This window comes from Ptychodera flava, chromosome 6 (genome assembly GCF_041260155.1).
Source record: "Ptychodera flava strain L36383 chromosome 6, AS_Pfla_20210202, whole genome shotgun sequence".
Taxonomy (NCBI): domain Eukaryota; kingdom Metazoa; phylum Hemichordata; class Enteropneusta; family Ptychoderidae; genus Ptychodera; species Ptychodera flava.
This window is the reverse complement of record NC_091933.1, coordinates 12667346-12684247: the sequence shown is the minus strand read 5'-3', so window position 1 is coordinate 12684247 and position 16902 is coordinate 12667346. Positions and strand designations below refer to the sequence as shown.

Genomic DNA, 16902 nt, shown 5'->3' with positions numbered 1-16902 from the left:
GAGAGAGAGAGAGAGAGAGAGAGAGAGCTAGAGGGAGACATACTGAAAGAGACAGATCACGTGGTCTCACCACAGACATCAATACCTTCTATCGACATCACTATAGTTAAATTTTATACTCACACAGTATCCATCGCTAGAGTGCATCGTCATGTATGAACTAGTCAAAATTAGTTACACATAATGCTCATCGTTACCAAAATATGTCCGAACTTCCACATCAACATTAGTAACAACTAGTTTAAAGCATTTCGTCCCGCATTTGTGGTTATGTAGCTCAGTATTGAACTATCACCTTTAGAATCATCGTAATTTTAGAGATGAGAGCAAGAATTAAAGATAAACTTTTAGGCGAGGGCCATTGGAATTATTGCTCCAGGGAGAGGGTGCTGTTGAATATTGAAACCTTTTTTCAACCTTCAGACGAAACCCTTCTGACGATAGCAATGTTATCGTACCTTTTTAACAGAACAAATCCACGCCACTCTAGATTTTCGATCAGCAATTCAGTAATCAATGCCTTTTCCTGTTGGAGTTTAATACTTAGTCTCGAAATTTTCCTGCCACGATCACAATTTAAGGGTTATATTCTAAGCACAAATAAGGATGAAGAGGGGTCAACAGCCGTATTATGTTTTTTAACAACATGGACCTCGAGCTCGCTCTTGGGTATGTGGCAACTATGGCAACGATGGTTTGGAGACTTCTGGGTTGTGACTGCCCTCTACGGCTACCGAATGTAAACTTGCGCACGCCGAAATTGCAGTCCGTTGCGAGCTCGATGGTCTCTGGTCTCTGTTGTTAAAAAAATGACAGGGCATGCATTTGACTCCATTGCATCCTTATTTGTGCTTGGAATAACATCTTAAATTATCCTGATGTTCATCATAGACGGTAGTGATGTATTGTGATTAGCAAACTGCGATACTACGATTTGAAATCAATCCCGTTGAATAATGCCACGAGAAGTAAACTACGATCAAAATTTTAGACAATCTTTTCAGGGCTCGAAATTAACTTTTTTCCCTGGTAGTCCACTTGGGCTACCATTTTCTGAAGTTGGTAGCCCAGTGACAAAGTCTGGTAGTCCATGGATGAATGAAGAATTTTCTGTAAAGGATATTTTTATTTATATCTAGACGATGGAAGATTTATTTTTCATGATTAATCCAGGAAAGTTTCAATAGGGCCGTGTTGATCTTGACTGATACCAATATTGTCAAGGGTAGCACAGTGTTGGCTTTGGAAGACAACAGTCTCCTTCATCAGATGTACTTGCAGAATCGACAGAGAAGCACAAGGCCAAATGTATTGTGGGTAATGGACAATGACAAAGGAAAGTGTCAAAGTGAATCAAAGGGTTTGAGCAAAGGTGTGAAAACACTGTATATTGAGTGAGGACAATGGTAGGAACAACTGGGGCAAATCACAGCCAACATAGTTATTTGTAATGTGTTAAAAATCCGTAATCTCGATTGAGTCCTTCTTTCACACAATCAAATTTCGTATGATTTTGAGTTCTTCAGTCTCTCTTCGGATGGTGCTTTTACTGTGGATCTTTCACAGTTCGGCTAAACGGAAATCATTGATAGAATGTCCAGCTAGGTAAAAGTGTTCAGCAACAGGTTTATATATTGTATTGCTCTGTATGTCGAACTTGTGACTGTTGATGCGTTTCCGCAGTGGCTGTCATGTTCAATGTATACAGCGGATGGACATACAGGTGATAGTAAAGATGACGTTGGTGGAGTCACAGTAATATGATCCTTTGATGTTGAAAGTCTTGTGATTAGGTCCGACTACAGTGGTGGCGGTATTGATGAGAGGGCACAGTTTGCATTTGGATTCATTGCAGGGTGTTGTTCCAGGCGATTGGATGGTCGTAGGAAGTTTATTGGTGACAATGCGTTGTTTGAGGTTCGGAGGCTGCCTGTAAGGTATAAATCGTTTTTGCTGGGAAGACTGTTCGAAAGCTAATGTTGCAGTAAAACAGTTGATCGACTTTATGCTACCCTTAACAATATTGGTATCTATCCAAGAAGTGAATTTTCTAGTCATTTAAAATCAACACCTGCAGATCATAGCCTTAGGAGAACGGTATAGCATGTGTAGTGGACAATGGTGAAAAGGTCGACACCATTACAGGTTTTTTGGCAGCCCATTTGTTCCACACGTAGTCGTCCTAATGAATTATTCATGATCCACTACGGTAACGACACGCTGTCTCATGGACATTGACGACGGACAGAAATATATAACGCTATTGCCGCCGTTTCACGCTAGCATTGTCCTAACGATTCTCTAAATATATAGTATACATATACATGAAAACGTTTATGTAAGTATTTTACTTATACATGAAATAAATTATGAAAATTCTACCAAAATTATGCTGACACAGACAAGCGGTAATGTCCGAGTCGCGTACAGCACCACTGCTAATTAAGCCTGAAACCAATTCGGCAATTTTGGCTATAATTCTCCACTATCATGGGATGATCTGGTACACTTCGAAAAAAATAATTTGTGCATGGCTTTTTTTGCAGTTTGAATAATTTTGTGTTTTATTGCCATTTATACATTATGATTAAATGACTATAAAAGTAAATTTTCATTGGCCATCATTTCCCGAGCCTGTCATCCAAGTTCATCAGTTCAGTTAATGATATTTTATTGACAGTTTGTCGCAACAAATTCGATTGCACTGTCGCCTTTTAATTTGCATAACAAAGTCATAGTCTTGCCTTTCTGTGTCCAGCTGGGTTGACTGTATGGGCGTCCGTCATCTCACAGCGATCAACATCATATCGCCCACAAATAATTTCATGCCCCTGGCTTTGGTAGTCCGTGTGGGCTACCATTTCATGGGTTTTGGTAGCCCCAGGGAAAAGTTGGTAGTCTATGGACGCGGGACTACCGCTAATTTCGAGCCCTGATTTTACATTAGTTTGTGGTTTTCACACCAGTTCCCAATCCAGCTACATAAAAAGCAACTAGAGATCTGTACAATGTATATGATGTCGACCGATGTACCGTTGGAGGTATATACCTTGACTAAATCCATTATATTTTACACATCAAACAGTTACCATGTTTGCTCATCGTGATCTATAGAAATTTAGTCTAGTCAATATATAGAACTCGGTGACTGAGATGGCTTTACTTATTCTCACGCCATTTAGCCACAGAGAACGTTGAAAACTTATCTTTGAAGTGATACTGTTTGATATGATTTGATATCGGACAGATGGTAAATTCACAGTTTTAAAAGATAACTAATGTACAGTTTAGTTTGAGAAAGAAGGCAATGCTCTTTTGTGAGAAACACAACAGTGGACAGAAATACACCTGATGAATGAGTTGGTCAAACAGTCTAAACACATTTATCGAGGAATAGCAAAAGAATGGCATGGACTGTCTGATATCACATTGTGCTTGTATTTATTCCAGCGATAACCGGGATGCAGTACGTGGGTATAAACGAGACTTGCTACTATGCGTGATATAAAACACAAACTGTCATGGGAGTGTATTATCCCAGTCCCTCCATCTAGAGGTACCGTGATGTTATGTAGAAATGTAGTCAGACAGAGAGTGTGCAATTTTTCCGTGTGTTGAAATTATATTACACATTTTTGTAGGAGTTGGTGAACTTGATATTTTTTTCCTTCAAGATTTCCACACTTTCTTCAGTTGTCAACCGTGTGATATTTTTCGAGAAAAAATCTTCGGTACAATGTTTTTTGACAAATTTTTACACAGCAAATTTTTCCCACTTTTCTAAGTTAAGGATCTAACGACCAATTCACCAGCCAGGTGGGATCTGACCGGGTCCACTGCGGTTCTCGATCTCACAGCATTCACTGGTCGACGCATGCGTTGTGAAACCAAGTAGGTTGTTCCGTATGTTTCTCAGTCCATCTCATGTGAATGCCCGACACTGGCAAAGAACCGATATAATGTGTGGTTGATTGTAATAGTTGTTAACAATAAATAGATGTGTATAAGTGGATGTGCTGTCGGATCAGACTCTGAGATAAAAGCGGAAAACAGTAATCTCAACAAACATAGAAACATTGAAAATATCTGCATCTCGTCTTCTGGGAATTTTTAAGTTGTGTTTAGCTCATAACATTATGAACAGAAATTATACAATGTAGTTTCCCGAAAATCCAAATATCGAAAATGTTTAGACCATTTCTGTATAACCCCTGTTTTCGGGACTTACATGAACTTTACCGGCACAAAGCATCAGCATTATTTAGAATTTACCCAAAATAATCTTTGTCATTTATACACCAAGAAGGGTGAAAATAAAATAAATGTTTTACGGACAGCTAACATCAAAGGAGAATGGAGTTGTCTTCAGAGCATTACAGAAAAATCATATTTCCTGAGAATTATCGATGATAGGTGGATATAGTTGTTCGTCTGACGTCATAGAAAAAGTGATAAGAATAAGTGATAAGGTTGTACATCAGAACAAAGCGAACGTGCTACCCAAAAACCGTACCGCCATCAGCATTGATGGTCTCTCGATGATTTCCAATTCATGCCTCTACTTTCCCGTCAAGATGTTGTATCGCACGATTAAAAGTCGAGTCCTAACAGTTGTTTACTTGAGGTTCTGATTCATCAATACAAGAATTACATTCAAGGACATGAACCTTGACCTACTGCGATGTGCTATGAAGCAAAGATGATTATATTTGATCGATGGACATGGAAATTGTTTCAGTGCTTTATTTACCTCAAACTTCTGGAAATATACATCCTTGCTTCGGCATGACGTTCTGATAGTTCACTTGTTCCCTGATCGATATTTGCCTTGGACAATTCTGAGTCTACTAACAAGGTTAATGGATGATAGGTCAGACAGGTTGTCTCGAACATTAGAGACACTTATATAGTGTTGTACCCAAATGGGTTGCGATGGCGTACCACACGACCTGGAAAATTTCTCACGAGTGGACAAGCGTGTTAGGGACATGAGAAAGATAGCCATATATGGAAGACAGGTGTAGCTATAATTTTTTTTAATTTTGTCTGTAATTTTAAACAGATTTTTTTCTTCATTATTTTTCGGGAATTTTTAAGAATTCCAAGATTCTGAGAATTGTTTGGAGTTCCAAGAATTGGCATTTTTTTTAAGTATGCAGTTTCCAAACTTCCCAATACTGCTTTCCAGTTTCCAGTCATGACATGTGGATACATTTTCGATACAGCATCAACGCTGTGAATTTTTCATTTTCTTTACTGTGTTGTTTGTTGGAGTGTCGACCCATATATCGCGAGGGGCGATGAAGCATGGAGATTATTTTTGACGGGTTGACTCTGACCCGTTATCACACTTGTCAGCGGGGTACTTCAAAATTTCGCTCAGTATGGAAAAGCAACCTAATGAAAACAGGCGTCTCATGATCCTACAAGTTCAGTCATCATTTTGCTTTAGCATGGCGTGATACCAGTACTTCTCCACGGTCAGTATTTTGATAAATCTGCTGATTCATGGTTACCTTGAAGATACAATAGATGTTCAGTCCCGATGACCTATTACTAAGTTAAAATGGCGCAATGTTCTTCAGTGAGCTAACTACGTCGGCGAAAAACGATGAGAGAGAGAGAGAGAGAGAGAGAGAGAGAGAGAGAGAGAGAGAGAGAGAGAGAGAGAGAGAGAGAGAGAGAGGTGATTGTCATGTATTTTTAATCGCGTTATTGCTAGTTTCCATTACAGTATATTTCAAAAAGATCAGAAAATTTAAACAGCCTTCATGAATAGGTAAATTCCAATATATAAACCTTCTTTGTCATCGGAGACATGACAAATCTGACAAGTTGGTTAATGTCAGATCCTTAGATGACGTTTCAGAACCCTATGCTTTCTTTGCAACTTTTTTTCACTCTGTTTTCTTTTACAACGCAATGGTAAGCTATGGTACAAGTATGATTGCGATTTCTACAGTATTCATTCACACTTTACGAGTCCAAATGTGGACTTAGTTAACATCTGAATGCTGACAATAACAAACATTATGACCAGTCTAATTATGTTTCTGAACCTCAAACAAAGCATAAGTTGTCGGGAAATGAAAAGATGTTCTTAATTTCCCTTCGCCACATAAGTTGACCATACCCGGTGCATTTTCACTAGTCATGTGATAATGACCATAGAATGACGAGGGCAAAAAAATCTTTGGAATTAATTTTGTACAAAAATGTATGAAAATAGCGATATTGATATTTGTTAGATTCGACGGAGTAGCCTAATATTTATTATTATCTGTATCAAGAGAGCTGCCATTTTGTTCAATGTCAGAAGAACAAACGGTCTCCTGTTGCGAAGAAACGCAAATCTAAGTGATAGTCGATTGTGTTTTTCACAATCCTGCATGATGATGGCCCTGGGTACAGCCAATATAAACATATATTTTGAGAACAACGCACAGCGGTTTCTCCGCTCCATTTTGTCAAGTTGAGCGACAAAAAGAGTTGTCGGAAGAAACGTCAACTTGTACTTCAAGACTCACAGTGAAATCCTTCACTTCATGGCGACACAGGAGCAGACAAAAACACTGTGGCTGAGATTAAGATAGAACGCGCCTCGGGGACAGATATTCGGACTCTCAAACTTTTTCAATTCTTTTCTGATCTAGCACTTGTGGGGGTTCATTTTAAAGCTCTTGGTGTAATAAAACTTTTCATGGGCTTAGTTTTTCAAAAATCCAGAATTTTATAATTTCGTTATAGATGATGGCCATTTTGAATTTCAAACATCAGTAATCTTCAGGAGGCTAATTTCTGTTTCTAGTTCTAAAATTTGCACGGTGACCCCCAATTTTTATTCTTGATTTTGAAAGAGAATGATTGAAATATTCTTTGAGGAAAGTTTGAGCAAAAGTTTAAGTCTTTCACTTTCGAGGCGCGAACTACCTTAATCAACAACTCTCTCTCTCTCTCTCTCTCTCTCTCCTCTCTCTCTCTCTCTCTCTCTCTCTCTCTCTCTCTCTCTCTCTCTTAATCAACAACTCTCTCTCTCTCTCTCTCTCGGGACCAATTTTCGAACATTGTGGCTTCGATACAGATGGTTATTTGCACAACCATACCTAAAAGCCAATATCGCTATATCAACATCACATAGTTTTGGACTACGCATGCGGATAGACGTAAATTTGCGACAAAACACGAAACATGCAACCACCATATTTTCACCAAACTATAGCCAGAAAAAAAAACGTAGGTTATTATTAGCTTTATTGGATTGAGTGGGCATAATTGGCAGCGAGCCTTAAGCTGGTACATAGGAACGACAAGTCACTGTACGTTCCTAATCAATATAGTTCTGAACACAGACGTACGCCTGGACCTCAAGATCGAGGGATACAATAAAACAGTATCCAATAGTTTGAAAGTTCATTTCTTGAATACATAAGTTATGACTCGATGCTAATCGTATACAATCTTATCCGATATTTTCTTTATCAATTTCAATCAAATATCGCACGATCCCAATTCTCAGGCGACGACGTGTGGTCAGAACTATACACAATCCACTCGTCACCATGTTTAGGGTGGTTTTGCTGTCGCTCTACGTTGCTGTCGGCTTCGCAGCTAAAAACTATGAAGGGTGAGTTTAATACGCGACAATTTTTGCGTGGTCATCTGAAACATGTATTTTGTATCATACAAATATTGTTTACCGGCATGTTAATGTGAGAAAGAAAGTCTAAAATATTGTTGGTACGTGTGTGTCTCTGCACATGCATTACTCATGTGTACGTCTAGATACGTATATACACGTACGGCTATAAACGTATATGCTTACGTATGTGTGGATGTAAAGGGAAAAACTACGCTGCTCAGATGGTTTCAAACATAAAAGATCTTCATGCTGAAAATGCGACTATTAAGCCTAAAAGCCAATTTTTATATCAGAAAGGCTCTGCATCCTACAAACCATGCCTGCTGGTAAAGCCCGTGTAGTTCGACAGGGCAGTATTTGTTTTCGTGACGATGTAGTCAATTCGACCTTATCATATGGAGGATCCTTACTTACTTTCAGATATAAAGTTCTTCGCATGAAGTCACTCAGTGAGGGACAAGTAGAAGCTCTTCGTCTCTTGCTTGACGAGCAGGAAGTAAGTACTTGTGTCTGGTTACTTGAGATACACATATTGTCAGATAATCAAGGTTGGACTTCAGACTATGGGGTCAACCTGCACTGAATGTACCTTCACAATCTTAATGGCAATGAACTTGAAAGGCATAGTTAAATCCTTCCATGTCCTCTCACCACAGTAAGCGGAAACTGTCGAGGACTAGATGAAAATGACAGGCGTGCAATGAAATAGTTAATACAAAGAGTCCGTACGCCATTGCACACGCATCCATCGACACATGATAGGGCAATTACACAATTTCAGTTTCTGCTAAATTTTGATCTCTCTCTATTTCAAACTTCTTTTGTGATTCACGCCGTTTGATTTCATTTTTCATAGCTTGATTTCTGGAACTTTCCAAGAGATTTGATGGTACCCCCGTCTCAGTTAGCGTCTGTCAAAGAATACTTGGATGCAAAGAATATCGACTTCCACGTGTGGATTGAAGATGTGCAGTTAAAGATAGACTCGCGGTTCAGCGGGAAACCACGCACAGATGAGTTCGATTATAGCGTTTATCATACTCTTGATGAGGTAAGAAAACAACATCACTCATAAGTAAGATGAGATATCAAAGATGTACTCCATCAAGCTTTGGCCATGACTTCCCTATCATCACATGTTAGAAGTTAAAGGGATGCAATGGAAGACACGTAAAACGATAGGGTGCAATATATAGAACCTTATGATATGGAGAAATGTATATGCAATTTGTTTTTTTTTTTTTTTGGTGAATTTGTGAACGTGCATATACTGATAATATATATATATATATATATATATATATATATATATATATATATATATATATATATATATATACATACATACATACATACATACATACATACATACATACATTAACATACAAATATACATACATACATACATACATACATACATACATACATACATACATACATACATACATACATACATACATACATACATACATACATACATACATACATACATACATACATACATACATACATACATACATACATACATACATACATACATACATACATACATACATACATACATACATACCAAGCATAATTTTATGTGTGTTCACGAAACTACAAAACACAGCAATTCAGTAAAAATTCTTACTCCTGAAAACTGAGCTGTTGGCAGCGTCTCAGTGACATTATTGATCATGCCATTGATAGGCTTAGCGTTGTCCTACATCCTAACTTTGGTCTGTGGTTGCCGCTGCATAATTCGATTACATTCATTTGTGTATGTATGTGCTAATAGGCACGTACGTATATGCAAATAAGAGTCGGTTTATTGATTTCAGATCTACGAATGGATTGATTCGATGCTTGCCGACTACCCTAACCTCGCTTCAATAGTGAATATTGGCAAGTCTTATGAAGGGAGAGACTTGACGGTCCTGAAGGTGAAGTAAACTTTTTCACTGGATTTTAATAGCTATTTAGCGAATATAATGAGTAAATGTGACCCTACATGTCGGCTCAGATTGCTGAGTCATTCATAAACTCAAAGGTCCGTGGATTGCGTTCATATTGATACTCACAAAATAATTTATTTCATATAAATGTGCTCACGGAAAGATGTGTTACAAATATTAACCACTAACATGAACTGCAACTAAGATTTTGAACAATGTGGACCAACGTGTACCTGTAAATGTGTTCAGAGAAACGCAATGTTTTAATCCATCGGAAAATACTCCACCGTACTCCTTACGTTGCAATCTCGAGGGGGAGATTAAGTAACATGACAAGGCTTTGAAAATGTCGGAAATTTGAGATTGAGTCAATTCATAGACCCTCGAGTTTTTCTCGAGGGTCTATGAGATTGAGTCAATTCGATGATAAACGGACGTTGTCGTAACGTTCTTAACGTCAATTTCGTCCAGTGAGTAGAATTCCAAGAATATCTGAGAAAATTGCAAGACTATTTATAGTAGATCACTGGCCTTAACAATCGCCCCACCGAAAAACGCTTGCAGAAATTTGCCAAAATTTAAATTGCAATTTTGTTATTCTATCTTTATTCCAAGAAGCTTAAGGGGCGCTACACCCAACACAGCATATTTTGCTCAAAAATCACTTTTTTGCAAATATTTATTCAATTTTAATTAATTTTTTAACACAAGATTAAAATATTGGTTGGGTTCACCTTGTTGCGTGATAAAGAAATGTTAATTTATGCAAATGTGTGCAAATTACCCGTATCCTGGCTTCTTTTTCCTCCCCAATTTCGAAACTTCCAAAGAATTTAACTCCGATCGAGACTCGTTGGGTCAAATTTTCTGAATTTTTCACATTGTATTCTTTAAATGCCGTTTAACAAAACGACGATTTTGTTTGGCAATGAAGTTCTTACATTTTGAATAGGAGGCATTTGAATTTTGCTTACCACGATTTTAATCAATTTTTTGAGTGTCAGTCTTTAAACCCTTGCCATTTTAGAATGAGGATAGATAATGCCAAATAAAATAGTCGGTTTTTTTTCTACATATACTCCTCTTTCCTACATATACTCCTCTTTCAAGTGAAAATTACATTTCAGAAAATAACATCAAGTTTCTGACTTAAATTAATTTTTATCATTAATACCAAAATTGAGGTTTTTTACCCCAAATATACACCTACTTCATCCTTTGAGTATACTAATGTTACTATACTAAACTTTAGAGTCTCTGCTTTTTGAAAATATATAGTATGAGGGGGTTTCCTTGTCATCTTTGATGAGAAGTATATATTGCTTTGAAAAAAACTTTTGGCAACATGCAGCTCCACCTTAAATTTAAGTAACTGTCGTCCCGACGACAGCGTACAACCGAACTTTTAGTGGGTTTAGTTGTATTATGAATGTACTTCACGAGTTTGGTTTGATCAATCTAGGAATTTAAAGTTGTATTTGGAGCAGAGGAGAACAATAAGAAATAATAATTTATCACTGTCAGCTGAAAATTGAATACTGGTCCATCCTATAACTCTAACATTTTACTTTTGAATATTTATAGATGGGCGTAGATACTGGTAAGACAAAGAGAAACGCGTGGTTTAATTCTCTCATCCATTCCCGTGAATGGGTTTCTGGTGCTGCGTGTATGTACATGGCCAATCGGGTACGTTTGTTCTTGAACGACGTTTTCCTTCACAGACGGTTCGCAGTGTACAGTGGGTCAATCTGATAAGATTTAAAGCTGATAAAAAGTCTACCCCAATAAGATAGCATGCACCTCGGAGAAATGTTTTTCAAACATACTGTAAAATGTTCGCCATACTTTTCCGGCCTGCTGCCTTTATGGACTCATTATAAAGCATTTGGAGTAAAATGAAGTTTTCACCGACTTGTTTTTGTGAAAATCGAAAATTTCATCTTTCAGATGACAGAGTTGGTGGCCATTTTGAATTTTAAATATCAGTAAACTCAATGTTCTTTGTTTATCTGATGCTCAACTTTGCATGGTGTGACCCCTGATTTTCTTTTGTTCTTGATTATGACAGAGAAAAATTTACATTATCCTCGAGTTTGGGTAAGGGGACACAACTCTCAGTTTTCGAGGCGCGTAATATCTTGATCGGATTTCACTGATACGTTAATGTCGTATTTTAAACTCCCGTGTTTTCCCAGTTAATGTCGGAATACTCAACTGAACCAGATATACAGCATCTGTTGGAAACCTATGACGTCTATTACATGCCTGTAGTGAATCCAGATGGCTATTTACACACCTGGGACCCGGATGGCGTGCGTATATTGTATATTTTAAATCAAGAGCAGGGATATATATATATATATATATATATATATATATATATATATATATATATATATATATATATATATATATATATATATATATATATATATCTTCTTTTTTTATTCTTTCAAGTATGTGATCTGTAAACGTGTGAATAGGATGAACAAGATGATTTGTGTTCTGTTTCCATATACGAAAAGTGTAAAGTGGGGTGAACGCGATACAGGGAGAAATTATCTCTCTACTGCGCAGACTCAAAGGTAACGCGTTCTATCGCTACTAACCTGACCTGGGCTATCAATTTTGTATGAAATAGAAGAGACACAAGAGAAATTGTTGCAAATGATTTTATCTTTTGAAAGTTCACCGACTTAAACCAAGTCTAGAGTTCTGTCAATTTATCTGTAAAGATTATTGTTATAGGGAGAGGGCGCTCGAAACGTTATAACATTAAATTCAAATTAGTTATTCAAGCGACGCCCATACAGTATCCCCGGCGGCTTCTTAAACAACCGGAACTATTGGCAGTTTGGAAGATTTTCTTGACAAATTTCGATCTGTTTTAAATATTACAGGATACGATATATACATCACACATTGGAATATTTTGCACAGAGGGTTAGATGACGCATTCATAACGGATGAAAATCAGAACGCAAACACATTTTTTTAGTTGAATACACCCTAAATATAGAGGGACACAATATCTCGCTACCTTTCTACCTTTCCAGGACCCAATGTGGCGAAAGACCAGATCTCCAAATGAAGGCTCTTCATGTCTTGGAACAGACGGTAACAGGAACTATGAATACATGTGGGGAGGTAAATAACCGTGTATGTGCACCTAATTTCATGTTACATCGTAAAAACGACGAACGGTGAGATTTTGAAAAGCGAGCAACTGCTTCAAGCCCCAAGGCAGAATAAATTCTTTGATGTAAAAATTAAACTACCTTTAATTAAGACTTCCGAAAAAACTGTGTTTTGTAATCAATACAGTTTTGTAATCACTAAAGTTGCCAGTTGGACATTACAGAGGCTGAATTGTTGTCTAAGCAATTTTTCTTTTTTATTTTCTTTACAACGGACCCCCCCCCAAAAAAAAAAAATAAAAAAATAAAAAATAAATGTGGCACACGAACAAGGGCATTTGTCATTGAAAGCGGTGAAAGCACTATTTTTCATAGCATTTAACGAAACATTTTACTGGTTAATGTCAAAAATTTATCTTCATCCATAATTTTCAGGTCAGGGTGCCAGCCCTATTCCTTGCTTCGAGACGTACAGAGGACCCGGACCGTTCTCTGAGGTGGAAACAGTCGCAATGGCAGACTTTTTCCGCAGCCGTCCCGACGACGTGTTTGATATCTATCTCGATTATCATGCTTTCGGTCAGATGATTCTGTCGCCATGGGGGTACACCGCCGATTATCCTCTTGATTACGCCACCATGGTAACGTTTGTCACGTGATTGAGTAATAACTGACAAACTCGCCCACGTTTTGATAACTTTTCAGCTATCGAGTATACCAATACTGCAATGGTGACTGTATGGTGACCTTCGAACTCCTTCACTTATCACTCTTGAATAATTATGTATTTGTACTACAAGGCAAAGAGACACGCATTTCACAGATAGCTAAGCACTAAATTATAACGTAACTAATTATTTATCAAAATTCACAAATAATGTTTTTTTAATTATGGAAAATATGAATATTCTTTTCATTCTGTCTTGTTTGAATTCTGCTCACAGTAATTCATCAGTTTACTATCTATCAATTTTAAAATATATGAATTGTACAAATAATGAGAATATGTAAAAGGCGAGGCAGGAGAAGTTAGACCTCTGATCACATCTTCCGTTGTGCAATTTTAGGATGAAGCAATGAAGGTGATGACCGATGCCATCTTTGATGTACATGGAATGAATTATACCTATGGCGCCAGTGGTCCTACTTTATGTGAGTGATGTGAACACATACACGTATATGTATATCGTATAACATCTCAATCTCAGAGAGAGAGAGAGAGAGAGAGAGAGAGAGAGAGAGAGAGAGAGAGAGAGAGAGAGAGAGAGAGAGAGAGAGAGAGAGACTCACAATCTCTCACCAGCTACACCCTTTGAACTTTAATAGGTCTCACCTGTCCTGATTTTAAGCTGATGTAGTCCGGCACATGTCACGAGCTTATGTCATAGGTTTCACTACTTTTTGCTTTAACCTGGCCTAGTCTGGCCGTTGAGGGCACATCAGAATGCGTAATAGTATAGAAGCCGTGAAACGGACCAGTCCAGGGCTGTGCTGCAGTGTCCCTGCTCCCCATCAGAAGGAAAAAAACACACCTGGCGCTTTCCCTCAACGAAACTTCTTATCGTTACCTCGACAGACGATTTTGCCCCATCGACAAACCCCTGCAAACAATTTGCCGAGCGAATCGTGTTCCATGCATACCCCCCCCTCCCCCCAACTCTTTTCTTTTTATGTTATCGACTGGGCGAAAGAATAACATTTCCTTATCGCTGGTGGTAAAATTGACCGCCTGCCAAAGATCGCTTGCATTTTTCACAATCTGCTATGTTCTGTATGTTGGTTGTCTAGTCCCTCGCCGGAGAATTTTTGCCCTCGGAGATTTTTGGCTTATGAGCGAAGGCCAAAAATCTCCGAAGGCAAAAATACTCGGGCAAGGGAGTAGACTAATATGTTAACTCCACTTGTTTTAATGTAGTAGCTGTAATTTTTTTGCTTACCAAGGAAACATCATGCATTCTTCGGGAAGGTGTTTTGAATTCCTGTTTTAAAGCCATATTGTCCCTGAAAACGTCAGTACATGTATTACGATTTTTTGAGATGAATTTCGTCGATTAAATTCAGGGGCTTCATACGAGTGCGGCTATATTGGCAGAGTTGAAACTCGAAAATCATTTAGTTGTTAAAATCTCATTTGTGCGCCATACATCGCCATTGTTTGGAAAACGTTCTGTTGTCGCATTTCGGTAAGCACTGTATAGAAAAATGCAGAGAGATACAGCTAATGGGGCTTAAAGCCTGCTTTGTCACATCGTCTATAAATCTCAAATTATTTTTATAATTTCTAAACAGACCCCACGAGTGGTGACACCATTGACTGGTTTTACGGAGATCAAAACATCATACATTCCTACACCTTCGAAATCCGCGACGAAGGAGAATACGGTTTCTTTCTTCCCGAAGATCAGATCATTCCAACGGGCGAAGAGAACTACGCAGGCTTTGTTGCCCTGTGTCTCCATATCGCAACACCTTGATTTCAACCTGAAAGTTCCCTGTCACCTTTCACCCAGTTTAAAATAGAAAATTATATTTGAAAGAACTTTGGAATGACTCCCTCATACGAAGGATGCAATAAAATGCTAAAAACACCCGATTACAGCGTTTCAGTTTAATTTCTCTATGGAAATTTTGAACATTTGATGACTCTCAGACATTGAACCAACATAGGTTATAAGTTGTCCTCATTGATAACTTTCAATTAAGGTAGAACGCACCTCGGGGACAGATATTCAGACTCTCAAACTTTTACATTTCTTTTCTGATATACCACTTGTGGGGGTTCATTTTAAAACTCTTGGTGAAAGAAAACTTTTCAAAGGCTTAGTTTTTCGAAATTTGAATGTTTTTCCTGAAAGAGATAACACAGGGATAGCAGCCATTTTGAATTTCAAATATCGGTAAATTTTTTGTTATTTGTTTCTCTAGTACCAAAATTTGCACGGTGACCCCCGATTTTATTCTTGATTTTGAAAGAGAATGGTTAAAATACTCATGAAGGAAAGTTTGTGCACAATTTTAAGTTTTTCACTTTCGAGGCGCATACTACCTTAAAGATCCATCCAAAATTCGCGAGCGTGTGAAACTTGAGGAAATAACATTTTGTGCAGTTTGTCTGTTTGTTTGTTCTGTTTCAATGTACGTGCTGCTGTGCGAAGATGTGTAACATATATGTCACGGCATACTGGTGTTGCATCTTATGTTCTGTCATTTGTCAGTGACACTGGTGACAGCTTCAAGGTCTTTACGTTACTACTTGTGGAGGCTTATTTTGAAGGCCATGGAGTAAGTAAAGTTTTCAGCGGCTCACTTTTGAGAAAATCGAAAATTTAGTCTTTATCCACAGAATTAACCGACCATTTTGAATTTCCAGTGTATATATATTTGATAATTTTTATTCTAGTACCAATTTTTGCGCTGTGATTGTTATTCTTGATTTCTAAAGGTAATGCTTTGAAGTTTCCTTACGGAAAGTTTGAACAAAAGTTGAAGTCTTTCAATTTCGTAGGCCCGCACTACCTTGACTGGAATGATAGATTGATTACAAACACCATGTTTAGGAGTCGACTATTAGATCTCAGGGGGGTGGTGGTCATAAACGGAAAAAGTATATATACTCAGCAAACAGTCCTGAAAAATTGCCCCAATGCAACTCTTGTAGAAATATTGACGGGAAGGTTAGACGAAGAAATGTGAAAGTTGGAAAAAAGTAATGCATGCCATGCAAACTCACGAATCCGAATCAGGAGGAACGTATAAAACAGTGAAAGTAAAAACAGGTGAAGTTACGTCATTAGTAGCGTCACACTCAGGCTGTTCGAAACCAAGTCAAAACTGTCAGTAAAAAAATTCTTAACCATGGATATTCAGAACAACGTAACTGATCGAAACATTAAAGGGTAGCCACGAAGAGGCTATTTTTGCGTAAGATTGAGTACAGTTTGAACAGGATTTTTATCATCTCTGCTAGTCAGTGTGTTTTGAACTTGGTGATTGTTTGTCGTTCCTTCCACTCGAGCTCTTTTCCGTCATGTACAGTACATGCGCATTCGCGAGCACTATCAAAGCATCGTCATAATTCGCTATCCTCTTTACGGCAATAGCACAGTCGACTTCAGCGTAGCTATACGCAGAGCGGGAAAAAAACACACCAAAACTCTGGCTGGCGAGCATGCATCGAACATATACG

At 37.9% G+C, this 16902-nt stretch overlaps 1 protein-coding gene across 1 annotated transcript; it reads left to right on the top strand.

Moving 5' to 3' along the window:
* Positions 1–7516: 7516 nt before the first annotated feature.
* On the top strand, positions 7517–15309 carry LOC139134865 (carboxypeptidase B-like). The gene is made up of 10 exons (XM_070701938.1): positions 7517–7624; positions 8060–8135; positions 8496–8690; positions 9463–9564; positions 11161–11265; positions 11775–11891; positions 12636–12726; positions 13152–13357; positions 13784–13868; positions 15006–15309. Exons 1-10 carry the CDS (start codon positions 7560–7562, stop codon positions 15188–15190), a joined length of 1227 nt encoding a protein of 408 aa, XP_070558039.1. The 5' UTR covers positions 7517–7559; the 3' UTR covers positions 15191–15309.
* The last annotated feature ends 1593 nt before the right edge of the window (positions 15310–16902 follow it).

Bases quoted from the DNA above. Each gene is read 5' to 3' on its own strand.
- LOC139134865 (XM_070701938.1), top strand. From the start codon at position 7,560: ATGTTTAGGGTGGTTTTGCTGTCGCTCTACGTTGCTGTCGGCTTCGCA. The intron at 8,136-8,495 runs GTAAGTACTTGT...CATTTTTCATAG, and splicing joins TCTTGCTTGACGAGCAGGAA to CTTGATTTCTGGAACTTTCC. The intron at 9,565-11,160 runs GTGAAGTAAACT...GAATATTTATAG, and splicing joins GAGACTTGACGGTCCTGAAG to ATGGGCGTAGATACTGGTAA.